The sequence below is a fragment of the Argopecten irradians genome, chromosome 14 (genome assembly GCF_041381155.1).
Source record: "Argopecten irradians isolate NY chromosome 14, Ai_NY, whole genome shotgun sequence".
Classification (NCBI taxonomy): Eukaryota; Metazoa; Mollusca; class Bivalvia; order Pectinida; family Pectinidae; genus Argopecten; species Argopecten irradians.
In genome coordinates this window covers 5566371-5584071 of record NC_091147.1, presented here as the reverse complement: position 1 = coordinate 5584071, position 17701 = coordinate 5566371, and the positions used below count along the sequence as shown (strand labels likewise).

The following is a 17701-nucleotide window of genomic DNA, read 5'->3' as shown; positions in this document are numbered from 1 at the left end:
GATTCACACACTGTTACATGCGTTCAATTGTGCTTTGCTGTCGTAATTCTGAGGTTTTAAAGATGCGCAAGAGGTAGCTAAGTACACGTTTGACTAGTATGATGGGGTCATTAACTATAGCGGTATTGAACTATAGTTCTATATAGTGATGAGATACGCCAACTGTATTCCAGGAACACGAGTCTTGTATGATGTAATTTTATTGTCTATATATGATACTTTATCCAATATTAGGAAGCTCCTAGCCAGAATATCATTCTGCTTAGCAACATTGACTGTTTGCACATATAGGACATTTTAAAGTGACTTTCGGTAGATAGTGCTTTGAACAAATTATATTCAATCGTCTAAAATATTGACCGTATATAGGCTATATCGAAAAATGAATAGCTTCACGTTTTGGTTTTGTTGCTCCAAATTTGATTCCGAACGTCTTGCTATTTGTAACGTAATGACGTTAACTTTCAAACTTTCTACATATAATGTAGATCATTGACCGATACTTCAATAGTTACATAAAAGTGCATGTATAACGTTTGTCATAGAACAACACGAAATACAATCGACTATTTATGTATCATGTAAGTTTCTCCTGTTTTAATATGATTTTGTATACCGTGCAATGAGTTTGTCCTGTCTGTATATAATTCTGAATACCGAACATTGAGTTTTTCCTGTCCTTACATGATTCTGTATACCGTACATTGAGTTTTCCTTTCTTTGTGTGATTTTGTATACTGAACATTGAGTATTCCTATTTTTATGGGATTTTGTATACAGAACATTGATTTTTCCTGTCTTAATATGATTCTGTATACCGTACATTATTTTTTTTCCCTGTTTTTATATGATATCTGTATACCGTACAATGAGTTGTACCTGTCTTAATATGATTCTGTATACCGTACAATGAGTTTTTCCTGTCTTAATATGATTCTGTATACCGTACATTAATTTTTTTCCCTTTTTTATATGATTCTGTTTACCGTACAATGAGTTGTTCCTGTCTTAATATGATTCTGTATACCGTACAATGAGTTTTCCTGTCTTAATATGATTCTGTATACCGTACAATGAGTTTTTCCTGTCCTTATATGATTCTGTATACCATACAATGAGTTTTTCTTGACTTTATGTGAATCTGTATACCGTACATTTAGTTTTTCCTGTCTTACTATGATTCTGTATACCGTACATTGAGTTTTCCTGTCTTAATATGATTCTGTATACCGTATATTAAATTTTCCCCTGTTTTGATATGATTCTGTGTGCCGTACAATGAATTTTTTCTGTCTTAACATGATTCTGTATACAGTACAATGAGTTTACTGTATTGATATGATTCTGTATACCGTACAATGAGTTTTCCTGTATTTATATGATTTTTATACCGTACAATGAGTTTTCTGTATTTATATGATTCTGTATACCGTACAATGAGTTTTCCTGTATTTATATGATTCTGTATACCGTACAATGAGTTTTCTGTATTTATATGATTCTGTATACCGTACAATGAGTTTTCCTGTATTGATATGATTCTGTATACCGTACAATGAGTTTTTTCTGTATTTATATGATTCTGTATACCGTACAATGAGTTTACTGTATTTATATGATTCTGTATACCGTACAATGAGTTTACCTGTATTTATATGATTCTGTATACCGTACAATGAGTTTTTCTGTATTTATATGATTCTGTATACCGTACAATGAGTTTTCCTGTATTATATGATTCTGTATACCGTACAATGAGTTTTCCTGTATTTATATGATTCTGTATACCGTACAATGAGTTTCCTGTATTTATATGATTCTGTTACCGTACAATGAGTTTTCTGTATTATATGATTCTGTATACCGTACAATGAGTTTACTGTATTTATATGATTCTGTATACCGTACAATGAGTTTACCTGTATTTATATGATTCTGTATACCGTACAATGAGTTTACCTGTATTTATATGATTCTGTATACCGTACAATGAGTTTACTGTATTTATATGATTCTGTTTACCGTACAATGAGTTTACTGTATTTATATGATTCTGTATACCGTACAATGAGTTTTCCTGTATTTATATGATTCTGTATACCGTACAATGAGTTTTCCTGTATTTATATGATTCTGTATACCGTACAATGAGTTTACCTGTATTTATATGATTCTGTATACCGTACAATGAGTTTTCCTGTATTTATATGATTCTGTATACCGTACAATGAGTTTTCCTGTATTTATATGATTCTGTATACCGTACAATGAGTTTTCCTGTATTTATATGATTCTGTATACCGTACAATGAGTTTTCCTGTATTTATATGATTCTGTATACCGTACAATGAGTTTTCCCATTTTTATATGATTCTGTATACCGTACAATGAGTTTTCCTGTATTTATATGAATCTGTATACCGTACAATGAGTTTTCCTGTATTTATATAATTCTGTATACCGTACAATGAGTTTTCCTGTATTGATTTTTCCCATTTTTATATGATTCTGTATACCGTACAATGAGTTTTCCTGTTTTTATATGAATCTGTATACCGTACAATGAGTTTTCCTGTATTTATATAATTCTGTATACCGTACAATGAGTTTTCCTGTATTTATATGATTCTTTTTACCGTACAATGAGTTTTCCAGTATGTATATGATTCTTTATACCGGACAATGAGTTTTTCCTGTTTTTATATCATTCTGTATATCGTACAGTAAGGTTTTCCCTCTTTTTATATGATTCTGTATACCGTACAATGATTTTTTCCTGTCTTAATATGATTCTGTTTACCGTACGATGAGTTTTTCCTGTTTTAATATTATTTATATATTTTGTTGCAGGGTGATATAGTGTATATTAAGGAACTGAAGTATAAAGGTTTGGAAATGAAGGGGAAGATTCTGGCCTACACAAGAACGGTAAGTCTTTTAGTCAGTAAAGAAAATATATGATACAGTCAAACATGTCTCCATAGTCAGCCCAAAAATCGCGACAAATTGTGTTTTAGAGTCATCATGTTTTATACATAGACCAATTTATTTTGACGTTGACGTTTTTGACTCTGTGCAAGTGGTGGTTAGGTGGTCAGTGAGGCGGGACTGACTGTTCTCATGATTATTTAAGGGTTACCTTAAATTGCTATCAATAGGAACATAACACAATTATCAGAGTGCGTAAATTTGTCACGACGAAGTAACGATTATAATTTATATTCGTGTTATAGCTCCATAGTTTTAACAATATATTCTTGTTAAAAAATTATTGTCTATATAGTCCCGCAAAACTACTCCTTTCCTGAGACTCATTTAAAAAACTTTATTACTCAGTCGTATGACATTATCAGAGGCAACGTTACAATCCGCCAGTACCCAGATAGGCATTGTTAAAACCAGCCATTGTCAGACGTACCTGGATAGACCTGCCTCCATCCAAAACAGTGTCCTCTTTTCTGATAAAAATATCAATGGTCGTCTTTCTAAAGGATGATCCATTTCTGTAGGCAGCTTTGACATAAAGATAGAGAACATGTTTAAACATTAATTCCCCTGACAGCTATCATCAAAGACATTTAGATGTAGGTTGGTAATAAATATGTTATTGTTCTCTGTACAGACAGTTTTATCTGTTATCGCAATATCTGTCAGAATAGGTGTAGTGTATAGCCTACAATATGTTCAGTCAGGTGGCTTTGAAGCAGACGCAATTGCCTAATGCATTGTGTTTCTTTATGCTTCTTTATTACATATCTGTATCGATTGACATTACACAATCGCACTACAGCAGCATTTTCAGTCGATTATATCGGATACATTTGTTAACTTAAATTCTTATTCGGCGCTTTGAGTGTTCCATTTAATAATACATACGGCAACGTGATATATTTATAATTATATATATTGTTATGATTATCTCGAGTGATCCACCTACCTTTATGAGTGATCGACATATTTGAACATGTCGGTCCGAGCGATAAACATATCACAGCCAATCTCAAATGCTCGACACGTTACTCCAGGGTTTGAGTTAATATAGTAAAATATGGTTATCAAGGGTTCGATATATAGAGGTTAAAGAACGAGTGGTGACTGGATATGAAATCTATTGCATAAGAGTGATTTGTTTTAACGTTACAAAAGACACGAGCTTTAGCTATTATTTACGGATTTTTTAACAAAGCCTATGGATGTTTAATATACATCTATGAGTTATTGAGAACACAGTTGTGTTTCCGTGTCATCAGCTGTTCCTCGTTGTTCTGTCATTTATAATTCTAGATTGTTTTTTTAAATCATCATCAAATTTGTTTATTATTTGTTCCTTTTAGACGGTTTAATTCTTTACTTTGTGATACGGTTTTAGACGGTTTAATTCTTTACTTTTACAATACGATAAATTGAACAGATGTAAGGTTCTTTATACGTAATATTATTTCCGTTTTTGTAAATTACTCAGCCAAAATTCAATTTGATCGGACAACGTGTATACTGATATAATTGAAAACCAACCATACTGGCACAACTATTAAAACTGAAAGAAGTAATTTTTCACTTTCCATCTCATGATTAACTAATATTTAAAAAAAAACTCAAATCCTCATGACCTTTAATGTCAAATTACTACCACAAAACGTTTTTCATGTCTTCTAATTATGTACCTTCTAAACCGAATACAGGACTCCGTGATCCCGAGAGCCAAATATTGATAACTCGCGGCATCTGAAAGAGAAAATTGAATATAAAAAGATGATCAAGCAAAAACAGGCCGATAGACCGGTTTGGTAAAGTCTAGATTATTATGAATTATTGTGTTCCCACAACTGGTCACTAGGCAGTGTGGCCCGCGTATCTGTCCACTAGGGTCTGAATTAAGTGTCACATTGATTATATATTATCTCACTGAATAGAGAAAACCTTTCTCCCACCATTCCTTGATTTATCAATGTTTTAGCCGTGGGAGATTTCTCTGTCAACCCCTAGAGTTTGACAGATTCTAGGGGTTGACAGATTGCGCGCGCTAACCTTTTGAACCCTAAAACAATTACGTGACGTCATGACTTCATGCGGTGTGACCGTGACATGTAATGTCGATGACGTCATCAATATTGACGTGCAGACGATGGAACTATGTTCATGTCGCGGTGAAAAGGAATCATTCCCTACCTATGAGGGTGTGACAACAAAATTAAATCCTAGGGGGAATTCCTGAATGTCCAACCCTCGCCAAGCCTCGGGTTGGATGTTCATGAATTACCCCTCGGTTGTGATTATGTTGTCACACCCTCTAGATAGGAAAATATTCTATTAATCTTGGAATGCTGGGATACATCATTTTAAAACGGATAGTTCTATTAACTTCTTAAGATAACAAGCCAAAAGTAAGATAAACACGAAACAAGATAGGACGAACTGTCGTAAATCATAAAATCAATAGGGTTTAGTATATTGGTGGTGGCTTTTCTTTACTAATTCCTTTTTCCTTTACTGATAGATGTTCCATGGCACACGTTACCTTTGAAACATCTTGTACATCAATCAAATACTCATATCTGCCCTGCCGCATGTTTCATATAAAATATAGAAAGATATTGCTTTTCATCAATTTTGGACTTTTACATTTTCTATAGCTTCGGGATATCCGGCATGAGAATGTCAATCCTTTATATGGCTTCCTGAATGACCCTATCCGACCGGCTCTAGTTTCGGAACACTGTAACCGAGGTAGCCTGATGGTAAGCTGACCTACTTTCATTTTCCCTACGATTTTAATACAGTATAAGGAATTAATCTCGCGAGAAGAGCCGTCATCAGAACCAAACTTGAGAAAATAATTGCTGCGCCTGAAATCCATCACAATGATATATCGCCATAATTATCACTGTTAATGCAGTGGTTTTTCTGCTTCAATTTAATATCGGAGAACATCGATCGTAAAACTTGTTCAAGGCCCGAAATGTGCTTTAATTGTAACATATTTGTAATGAACATATCATAAATCTTCATTTTGAGTCACAAAAGAATTATCAACCATGTGTTACGTAATTAATGGCTTTATCAATTTAATAACACTGCTTTTAACTGGAACATTAGGAGATTCAAATTGGCGTTATCGTGAGCATTAAGAAAATGTTTGATTTTAGTGTCTTGTAGCACCGTATCATAATGGAAATTATTTCACTTGCATTTTGAATGTCTATCAAACTACTTTACGGCATTAAAAAACTGATAATATTCAGTGTAAATTATACTGACGATGTCAACCGTCGTCCTTTTTACAGAACAAAATAGAAATAGTGTCATAGATACATCTTTGTTGCTATATCTGATATTATTTATTATAGGTAATATTTTACTTCACAATGACGTGTAAATCAATACCCTATTGGGTAACATACGTCTATAAGTAAACTGTTCCACTCTTTACCCCGCGGTCGGACCCGTTTGGTAGATTGTTTTGCTACACAGAGGCGTGGAGGGATGTTTTTGTTACTACATATGTTGTTATAATATCCCTATCTTTATCTACAGGATGTCCTGAACAACGAGAATATCAAACTCGATTGGGACTTCAAAGTGTCCTTACTGACCGATTTAGTCCGGGTAAGTTACCATTTACACGAGATTATAGACATTGTATAAACATTTTATCATTTGATTTATTTTACAGTAGTAGCATGTGGGGGTCAATCAGCCTGTATGATAATTTATTTGTAGTGTCAGAGATGCATCCATTTTGCAAACATATTCTTTGTGTTTACTATGTCGCGGCATGTTTTGTGACGTACAAGTTAGACATTTTATCACGATTATCACCCATCATAGGTGTGTGATGTTCCTAGCTTAACTGGGGACTGAAGGTATGGTCCATGATGCAACTCGGTAAAAGATGACTATCTGATTATAACATATATTTTCATACCCTCTTTGTTCAATAGAGAATCTGACAACATCTCATAAGGGGTCATGTGCGGATGACCTTTTCACTACGTGTACTTCTGATCAAATACATTTTCTATACATTGCTACGTCAATTGATAGCGCCATTTCGTTCCAGTATACATGTACATTTAGCTATGTTGTGCTTTTTGGGCGAGATGACTTCTTACATAAAACTATTTCGTCCCCAGACAAGATTCTGGCGGCAGCAATTTTATTGGTCATTTTGCAAAGGTCACACGGACGTAACTCCTAATGGGATGTTGTCAGATCCTCTCAAATATAGTGATAGTGATATTAAGGATCTGTATTTAAATCAGATTTGAAAGATGGTCTCGTAAATATACTGGACCAGAGAAGCATAATAGCGTGTATTTTTCACAAGTATGGTTTTCCTCAGTAGTTACATGTCAATGTAGTTTTGATAACGATCAGATGTGAACGTTTCTTTGAAGCGTGTTTTACGTACACGTGTAAACGTAACACCGTCGAACGTCGTGTGCATTTGTTAGATCATTAACGTTCCACATTTCAGTATTTTATTCATTTGGCAACAAGTCAAATCATTTGACATCGAGTCAAATACTGCCACTCGCAGTTAAGATTATAGATCTGCAGATTGCAATCTCGTGCAGATTCGGAAATCAACAATTCACGCTGGTTCGTTTCCCTTGGGATTTCTTCTGGGTTTCTTCGCTTTTGTTCCAATTCATCTTACATTTGACCCGTTAGCCGGATACAGACTATAAAGCATCTCGAATGTACTATACTAGAATACAATACAACAATAAATAACAATTATTTAACACCTAAGTAAAATATCAAATCATCACTATGGATACATTGTTAACTGGCCAATCACTTATAAAACCACTCTAGAGTTCAGTCCTTTTTATTATTTAGACATCACCAGAACAACGATTAATACTTTTTCAGGAAACACAATTCGATTTATATTAATTTCCAGAATAACAAACTCGAAACATATTGTGTCTGGCCTATGGATGAACCTGATTTATCAATGTCAGAATTTGTTTGGAGTATTAGATATATATCGATTAAGTTAAATAACATTTATAGCCCTGCAGGTAGGGCGTTACAATTGTACTATCTGCCCCTATTGCATAATCGCAAAAGGCTACTAAATTTATGATCTTATCTTTTCTTTTCTTTTCTTCCTAACTTACTTTATTTTTCCTAATGTATCTCTTGGCACCGCCTCACTTTTGGCGTAGAGTAGAGCGTTCGCCCCTGTGAAAGTGGTATTTTCTGTTCCTGCTTAGCACACAGCATACATGGAGTGGGGCAACTAGTTCGCACGTTGTCAGTAAAATGTGACCGGGTGGGGTGTGTTGCTTTGTGTCTTCGGTGGCATGCTTCAGTGAAAAAGGGCAACTGTTCCACTACACAAGAAGACACATCATGATTATACCGCAATCTCCCAAAACACGCCCCTCGCACAATATACACGCAACACACCGCATACATGGGATGCCGTCCTGACATGACCATAGCTGTTAATAGGACGTTAATCAATCAAACAAACAAAAATAGATAACATTTGAAGACATACGTTTGTCGGTTATTACTATTTAAGTACTATATATTTCTAAGATACAAGTAATTGTGTTTCAGGGTCTCTGGTTTTTACATTCTACCACAATCCTCTACCACACTGGTAATTGTACTTGTGTTTCAGGGTCTCCGGTTTATACATTCTACCCCGATCCTCTACCACACTGGTAATTGTACTTGTGTTTCAGGGTCTCCGGTTTATACATTCTACCCCGATCCACTTTCACGGCAGTGTAAAGTCTCGGAACTGTGTAATCGACAGTCGATGGGTTTTGAAGCTTACAGATTTCGGAATGATAGGATTCCGGGAGAGAGCAAAACTCAACATTGCAGTAGAAGCAAGCGGTAACTGATTATTTACCTGATCTATAAATCTTTATTATACTCTCTTACTTTTAACTGTCTATTCTTGCTTTAACGCCTTTCTCGCGGTGTAAAGTGTTAGCATGTGTGGAGTGTTTGCCAAAGCGGTAAATCATTTTGATTTTGTCTTCTGGCTGAGACAACACTGCCTTTTGTAATTAGTACATATTTCTTGGGTTAGGATTCAAAATCGATAGAGGTACGAATGGTCTAGATTATTGTTCGGTCTGTTGGTTACACACTGTTTACGATATATGAGCTTGGTTTTATGTGTATTATAGTGTGATATACGAGTAAATCGTGGTGAATAACAGTTAATAAATTTCACGAATGATCTTTTTATTTTTGTTATTAAGGAATGAAAATTTCACGATATAGCAAAAGAGATATTTATTAAACACTTTAAACTTAATAGTCAAGGGATTTAGGATTTTATTAGTTTAATGTCCTATTAACAGCAAGGGTCATTTAAGGACGTGCTAGGTTTGTTGTGGGGAAAGCCGGAGTACCCGGAGAAAAACCACCGATAAAGCGGCCAGTACCTAGCAACTGCCCCACTCGGGATACGAACTCGCGACCCAGAGGTTGAGGGCTTGTGGTAATATGTCGAGACATCTTAATCACTCGGCCACTGGGCCCCCTAACTAGTGATTACTTGTTACATGTTGTATAAAATGGTCAATAACTAAATAGTTTTTGTGAATCAATTGTTCTCAAACTTCGTCAAATAATGTAACATATGGATGCCTATTATTTTACACTTCATGATGAAATGTAGATACTGTCCGAAATGGTTATAGTTTTCAAGACATCAAATGTTATTCTGTTGCTATGGTGACCAAAGCAATGGATCATTGGTGAGCATATATAGTTGGTCCTATTTTCTATTTTCAATACAAGCATGTCTTGTGATTGCCATGGTCTCAAATTTGTCGTAGCAGGGGTATTGGTTAGTTACTTTACTGGACAAATGTTTCTGCTTCCAAACAAATATCCAGATAAAGAAACAGCTACATTGCTTTTCAGATCTTCTATGGACAGCACCTGAACATATCAGAGACCCATTCCCTGCCTCTAAAGGGTCAGAAAAGGGCGACATGTACGGAATGGCGCTTATCATGCAAGAAGTAATACTCAGAAAGCGTCCATTCGGAATGGTAGACCTCACAGACGAAGGTAAGTTTAGTTCTGTATCATTATTTGTGTGGCTATATACGTCAAATGACATATAGAAAATGTAACAAACTTTTCTACTGAACAGATCGTTATGCGGTTTGATCACCGTAGCCACAGTAGCAGCATATATATTCCTTGATCACGAGTTCTTGAAAAATATTGAAATGTTCTGGCTATTTTCGATACCGTAAATCAAAGATGTCCATCCGTAGATTGTCCGTCTGACGTGAACGCTACTTTATGGGTGTATTCGCAATATAGACATTGGCTAGAAACGATCAACATTTAGTAAGCGGCACTACTTCCACGAATTTTAGGTCGAAAGTTAAGCAGAAATCAGTGGTGTAGAGACAGTTTTACTCGCAAGGATATATTCATCACATGGTAAATTTTCCAAGAAAATATCGATTTATGTTATGTAACGCAACAGATGAAAGTATTGATATATAATTCAATTTTGCATGTAACGAACATCTTCATGACCTTAAAATTTACTTTTTCAACCCATAAATAACAAAATGGCGTCGCCGTTTGTATTGCCATTTCTGATTGGCTGAGATAACGCCGTAATAATTACATAGACAAAGAGGTTAAACATAAATCGAAAATTGAAGAGAGTTAGTTATTTGAATTATAGAGATTAATTTGAAAAGATTGTTTTAATGTTATGGAGATATAACACTTTGCGGTTTATTTAAAGTACACTCTGATTTTGTTCTTATATCTCCATATCATAAAAAACAGATTCAAGTTAATCCTTGGATAGATGCCCAGAATATGATGGATGCACTCTTGTTAGTTCCACCATCCATGATAATAAAAGGAAATAATTCTAAGTATAAAACTTTTCAGTGTATTTTTTTCTGTATTCATTGTGCTGATGCTTAGATACTCCTATAAATCTGCCGTGAATTAATATATGCTTGAAAGAATCAGGGTCTTTTTTTTTTTTTTTTTTTAGCACTCAGGACTATAAGGTCATTCTCTATGCATATATGGTCCCAATGCGACAATGGTATATAGCATATGTATATATATATATATATTTTTTTTCTTATCTTTCACAATAACAAGTCTCATTGTTTCTAACAGTAATTATTTCTGACGGAGATAGAGAGAAAGAGAGGAGAATCGAGATAGAGAGGAGGGTAGTGAGAGTAAGGAGCAACGTGGAGAGCAAATACAGAAAGATAGAGAGAAATACAGAGAGAAGGTGAGAGAGAGAAAATACATAAAGCGATAGGGGGAAGGGGAGGAAAAAAACAGAACTAGAGAGGGTAAGAGAAAAAAGACAGCGAGAGTGAGCAGAAAAAAAAGCAGGGGGAAAAGACAGGAAGGGGGAGTTTGAGAATAGAGAGGATGTGGAGGCAGGCGAGACAGTCGTGGGCGCGTGGCAAGTAGAACTAATGTAGATGAGCGAGAAAGCTTAGAGAAAAATAGAATATCCGGTAAAGGGAGTGAGTATATCCGGTAAAGGGAGTGAGTATATCCGGTAAAGGGAGTGAGTAGAGAAATGAGAGACAGGCTAGATCAAGTGCGAAAGCTAAAGTAAGCTATGTGAGAGTCATGAAGTCATCATCTTTCTTACAAGGACTCACATTACGCTAATATTCAAGTATAATACAATCATGCGGAGAGAAGAAATGTGAATATTTATATATTGTTTGAGTAATTTTTTTTAATTGTTGTAAATATCCATTGTCTCACTTTTTCCATATTTGCTAAAGATATTCTTCTTTCAGTGTCATCATAGTGCATTTTTTTTATTATTATTATCTTTTTTCGCCATTGTTTCAAATACACTGTATTTAATTTCTGAGCGAGTCATGAACCAAAAACATTACATACAATTATACTTAACAAAATTGATTTCATGCGCACACAATCTTCATTTGTACAGGTATACATCAAGTGTCATTGCCCTATATTCCACCAAAACAGTCCATATAAAAGGAAAAAGGCTACGACACTCAAATCTTATACATAGAAAGTAAAAAAAAAAAACCTTTTTCAAGTATGAATACTAATTGCCATATTTTGCATGATATTATTACAAACATGTACATGCAAATTAGATAATTCAAAGAAGTTAATTTACAAGGTATCATTACACGCATATAAAAAGTTATTTATGCATGTGTTGCTTGGCAAATGTCTAATTTTCCTTACATCGCTATACATTTTCAATTCGTTTTTTAATACCCTAAAAATGTCAATTTCCTTCGTTCTTTTTTCACTAACGTAGTATGTTTTATAAACAGAAAAATATATAATCGATACTAGGACATTTAAATCTTCATATACTGGCGATTCCGTTTTATAGCCGGTAATAATATATTTGATATTTGCAAAGTTCCTTCCAATTTTAATTTTCTTAAACGTTTCATTGACTTTTTCCCAGAATCTTTTAACATGTTCACATAAAATAAAGAAATGATCGTAATCCTCCGTTACCTGACATGTAGTACACAAAGGATTGGATTCTATTTTCCATTTGTACAGTAATTTTTTACAGGGTAGTATACACATGAAAAGTTTCCACCTAAAGACTTTTAATTTATTCTCATCCAAAGAGTGAAAACTAAAGTTGAGGCTTGTTTTTAATTGAGTATCGCTTGACAATTCAAATTTATTTTTCCAAAAATTAAATGTATGTGCTTTAATTTTCTTATTCTTTACTAATAAGTCATAAATTACTTTATTGGTAAACTTTTCAAGAGGAATACACTGTCTACTCTTAGTCGTTATTTGCAATTTCAAAGCATCATGCGTGATTGTTGTATTAATAGAAGAATTAGATTGGAGTTCCTGTAACCACCATTTTGGAATCGATTTTTTCAACATAATAAGCTGTGACATCCAGTTCTGTTTCGAGGTCAGCTTGTTCAAAATGTACTTCTCACAGATTTTTCCAGAATCATCGATCACATTGTCAATTGTTAATAGATTATCTTTAACCCAACTTGGAAACAATAAGGAATATTTCCCGTTTTTAATATGTCTGTTGCCCCAAATGATTTCTTTTCTTATATCTAGGTAATTTCGTGGATTGCATTTGTATCCACCCCCCACAATTTTCCACGCATTTATTATATCTAAATAAAAATCTGATTTAAAGTTGACTACATGGTCAGTTTGACTCTTATTGCATATCAGAATCAGGGTCAGATAAATTGGAATGCAAACAGAATAACAAAAACAAGAAAACAAATGTAGTCAGTTTGTCAAGAGTTAGTATGAAACCTCTTTTAAGCGTCAGTGTCAAACTCTGGTCAGGTTACAATAAGCTTCACAACCAATTTTACGCATGCTTTGTTTTCGATTCTGGGGGGTAAAATGAAAACGGTGAGCCGTTCAATAAAACTGATGTTGTTGTTTTTTTTTATTAAATCTCCATGCATGGAGAAATGAATTTGATGCCATGAATGTAACCAAACTCGATATTCTTGTGAAATGTGATTGGTGATATGGCCATTTTGTTATCATCAAAATGCGAATCGGCGAACATCATTAGACTAAACTTAATGTTTTTGATGTCTGGGGGCCATCAGAGGGATAAAATGTAATACAAATGTTAGAGATCCATCACCCTGCGGTTAGATTTGATTCCCCACAGACGTACATGTTGGGGTGACCTTTATATCCAACACTATTTAAGACCGCACATCCCCTCGACAGACTGTCTGCCTGCAGTTATATACGGAAGCTTATCGCCACCAGTACTTTTAGCAATGTGACTGATGTGTTGCTTTTTCCACATTCAAGTTATGATAAGTATAGCTATTACCCTGTTATAAAACACCATTACAAAATAACGCCATGAAAATATATTCGATTTGCAGTATAGCATAATTTACTGTGATAACAAAGTTCGACATTTTATGATTAAGAAATTGTTGTAACTTTATTCTGACCAGTGAAGGCATGTACAACAACGCAATTTATCTACAGGAACACAGTTGATAATAATGAAGCAAATTCTACTGTACGCGTTGGCTTTTAAAATACTGGCAATGCATGCGCAGCATTATAATTATTCTATATATTTAACACATAAATATTACAGGATTATGTTTTATAACATAAATATACAAAAGATGGGTAAGAAAGTCATAGGGGAAAGTGCGTAAACAGAGTTAGTAAGTTGTGTCCGGTTTGATTGTCTCAATAACAACATGTTCAGTGAATGAGTTCACTAAAAAGAATAATAGTTAATGTTAAGAATTTTAAATGTTGAGCACAGTTCCATCATAACTATCTGTTTGCGTATTTTATATCGAACCACATGGATATCCAAACTAATTCCGAATTAGTTTGGATATTCATGTGGTTCGATATAAAATACGAATTTCGAAGTTGGAAAGCAATAATGGGATTCGAGTTTACCTCTTAGCTCTACCATACCATATTTCTATATTTCCTATTTTGAATGGAATATACTAGCCTTTTATTGAATAAGTTAAGAGTTAGGTAAGACATGTCATATTTATCTTGTATGTTAAATGACGGATTGATACTGACATGTCGATGGCGTTCTATTTACTTACATTAATTAATGGTGTTATTTTATTATATACTTGAGGAATTCGGAAATTACGAAAAATGAAGTAAAGCATAAAAAACTAGCCAAGAGATAGGATATTCCACAAACAAAAACACACATTAGAATGTTTAAACATATTAGATGCACGTATTACGGTTATTTCCTTAGATGAACATTCAGTTTGTTTGGTTTTTAAGTTCTGCAAACAGGGTCATTAAAGGGTTTGCTAGGTTATAAGGGGAAAAAGACGGAAATCTTGAGAAAAAATACCGACCTTGGTCGGTAGTTGATAGCATCCCAACTCTACCACCTTGTCCTGAAAGAACAAAGTAATGTAACAAATTATTCTATATTTTGTTTGTTTAATACATGTACATGTACATATTTTCACGTATTTATCTCGTTCTATAGTAATTCATCACAGATTAAACATATCAAAACAATTGAATGCAAAGACGTCGTGTGCTATTCTAGACATTTACGGTGTTTTAGCTAGCCAGGTTATTTTTTCCTGAATATTGTATTTTGTGGGCTATTTGTAACCTATGCCATAGTGTATAGGCACCCCTGACCTGCCGGTGGCGCCGACGACTAATTCCAACATATAAATTGGCTGGACAATCGGCGACTGACATCTGGCTAGGCTTTACTTTTTACTCTGTCTGACCTAATGTCTATCCATCTTCCGCCAGAGATCATAGAGAAGATTCGCAAGCCTCCGCCCTTACTCAGGCCTTCTGTGTCACCCCAAGCAGCCCAGCCGCAATATATCCAGCTTATGAAGCAATGCTGGGCAGAGAACCCCGATATGAGGCCATCAATTGAAGATGTTTATCAACAGTTCAAATCAATCGCCGGTGGGAAGTACGTAATATCCCTGTCAAATTTCTGTCTATATTTGTAGATGTGTCACAGGATTGTTTCTACTTCCGCATCATTACCCGATATGAATATGGCACAGACTGTAGTTTAGTAGCGGGATCTGATTAGCGTGCTGCCATTAATAGTCGTGTCCCTGGTTATGTTTCGGTAATGTTTTTGTGATTATACAGATAAGTTAGTGGTAGCTATCGCCTTCCCATGATTAAACACATTTTGTAACACATAAGAACGGACTTCTTAGGTTATTTGTTCGTTAATTAGATACGTATACACTAACACTGCTGTTTAGGTGTTTGATGTGTTTATCATTCCCCAGTGGCACAAACAATTGGATTATTTCTCCGATATTTACTCGTCCCTCTCATCATTTACTACCATATACGTGCTGAAATTTACTATATGAGTTGTTTACTGCAAGAAAAGCTATAATTTGTAGTATATCGATGTCATATTTTTATGCATTTATGAATTGAAAATGTTACAATTAACACACATTGTCGTTTTATCATATTCATCACATGAAATAACCTCCTTATTGAACCTTATTTTGTTCAAATTTTAGAACGGTCATCACTGAAATATTCACCGATTACTTGGAAAAACATGTTATGTCTCGAAACATCCATGCTTATCGTGAAAACAAATTATCATATAACGTGTACGTTAAGTTCTAATGTCTATTTAATGAACATTCACAAGTTATCTACCAGTGTATGTAGGCATTGATTGTGACGTATTGTGTTTGCGTGCTTAAAACGTAATAGTTTCGGAGAAAACAACGTGAATTTTGTTCGCAAAATAATTACGTCATAATCGATATTTTCCGCAAGGGAGATAACTCTGACAAATGCAGGAATATGCTAAATGTATAGACAGGTATTAAAAAAGGTGCCGTTGATAACTGATATTTTCTTCCAATTTTATAAATAGTGGATACACGTGGCTAATTTTATTCTGTTTTCGTTATCAGGAAGATGAACATTGTCGACTCCATGTTCCGTATGTTAGAGAAATATTCCAACGACCTTGAAGACATTGTCAAGGAGAGAACGGTACAGTTAGAGGAGGAGAAGAAGAAAACAGACGTCCTCTTAAATAGGATGTTACCTGCGTAAGTATTCCCTTCTAGCTAGCAATGTGGGAACAGTGACATGTATGCGGTGTGTTGCGTGTATTAAGTGCGAAGTGTTATGGGAGACTGTGGGATTTTGGTATTGTCTTCTTGAATACTGGAACTCTTGCCCTTTTTATAGTGCTTTATCACTGGAGCATGCCGCCGAAGATACCAAGCTACACACACGACTCGGTGACATACTACTGACAACTGTGAACTAGTCGTCCCATTCCCCTTATGCTGAGCGCTAAGCAGGATCGCAAACTGCCATTTTTATAGACTATGGTGTCTCGGCTAGTGGACAGAACCTAAACCTTCCCTCATAAACTGTTTCGTCGTCATAAAGATCTTATTTGATCTATACCATTTATTCATGTATTATGTAATTAGTAATACGATATTTCTCACAATGTATTGTACAGATCATTATACTTCTGTTTATATTTGTTTACCATTATTTACACGGTTGCTGAAGAAAGACTTTCATTTGTAAATTAATATACCATAACTTGTGTTATAGTTTATTACGTATATCGTCTGTTCTATCAGTTTTGGACATTCCGTTACACTCTCTGGTTTTTGTTACAGCGTGGTGGCAGAGAGTCTGAAGAGTGGACAAAAAATAAATGCGGAGGAGTTTGAGGAAGTGACAATCTACTTTAGCGACGTCGTGGGCTTCACCACCATCTCTGCTATGAGTACCCCTATGCAAGTTGTTGACCTCCTAAATGATCTGTATACGGCATTTGATGCCTGCATAGACAACTATGATGTATATAAGGTAACGTAATCTCATTTCATATATAAATTAATTTGATTGTAAACATAAACATTTAATCTAGGAAACAATTAAGTTTTTAGTTTGATAAAACATAACTTATTGAATGTGGACCAATACAAATTCCATAACCATTATCCCTGCAGGTAGGAAATAAGAGGGATACGACGAAAGATAATTCAATGTTTTAAAAGAGGAGCAGGCGTAATACTATTTTTATTCAGTTTCAAAAAAAAACTTAACGCATCCTCATCGAAAAGTCTTATTCTACATCAGAATAAAAATATCTAGAACAATAAACTGAATGCGAAAACATAATGAGGTAAAA

General features: G+C 34.7%; 1 protein-coding gene across 1 annotated transcript in view; it reads left to right on the top strand.

Annotated features, from left to right (window-relative positions):
* LOC138308141 (retinal guanylyl cyclase 2-like) overlaps nt 1-17701 on the top strand; it is a 57358-nt gene that overhangs the window by 26052 nt on the left and 13605 nt on the right. The window contains exons 5-12 of the mRNA XM_069249082.1: nt 2851-2928; nt 5634-5738; nt 6535-6606; nt 8706-8862; nt 9907-10056; nt 15292-15463; nt 16452-16592; nt 17184-17376. Coding sequence (XP_069105183.1) covers nt 2851-2928; nt 5634-5738; nt 6535-6606; nt 8706-8862; nt 9907-10056; nt 15292-15463; nt 16452-16592; nt 17184-17376 — 1068 coding nt within the window. The remainder of the gene's footprint in view (nt 1-2850; nt 2929-5633; nt 5739-6534; nt 6607-8705; nt 8863-9906; nt 10057-15291; nt 15464-16451; nt 16593-17183; nt 17377-17701) is intronic.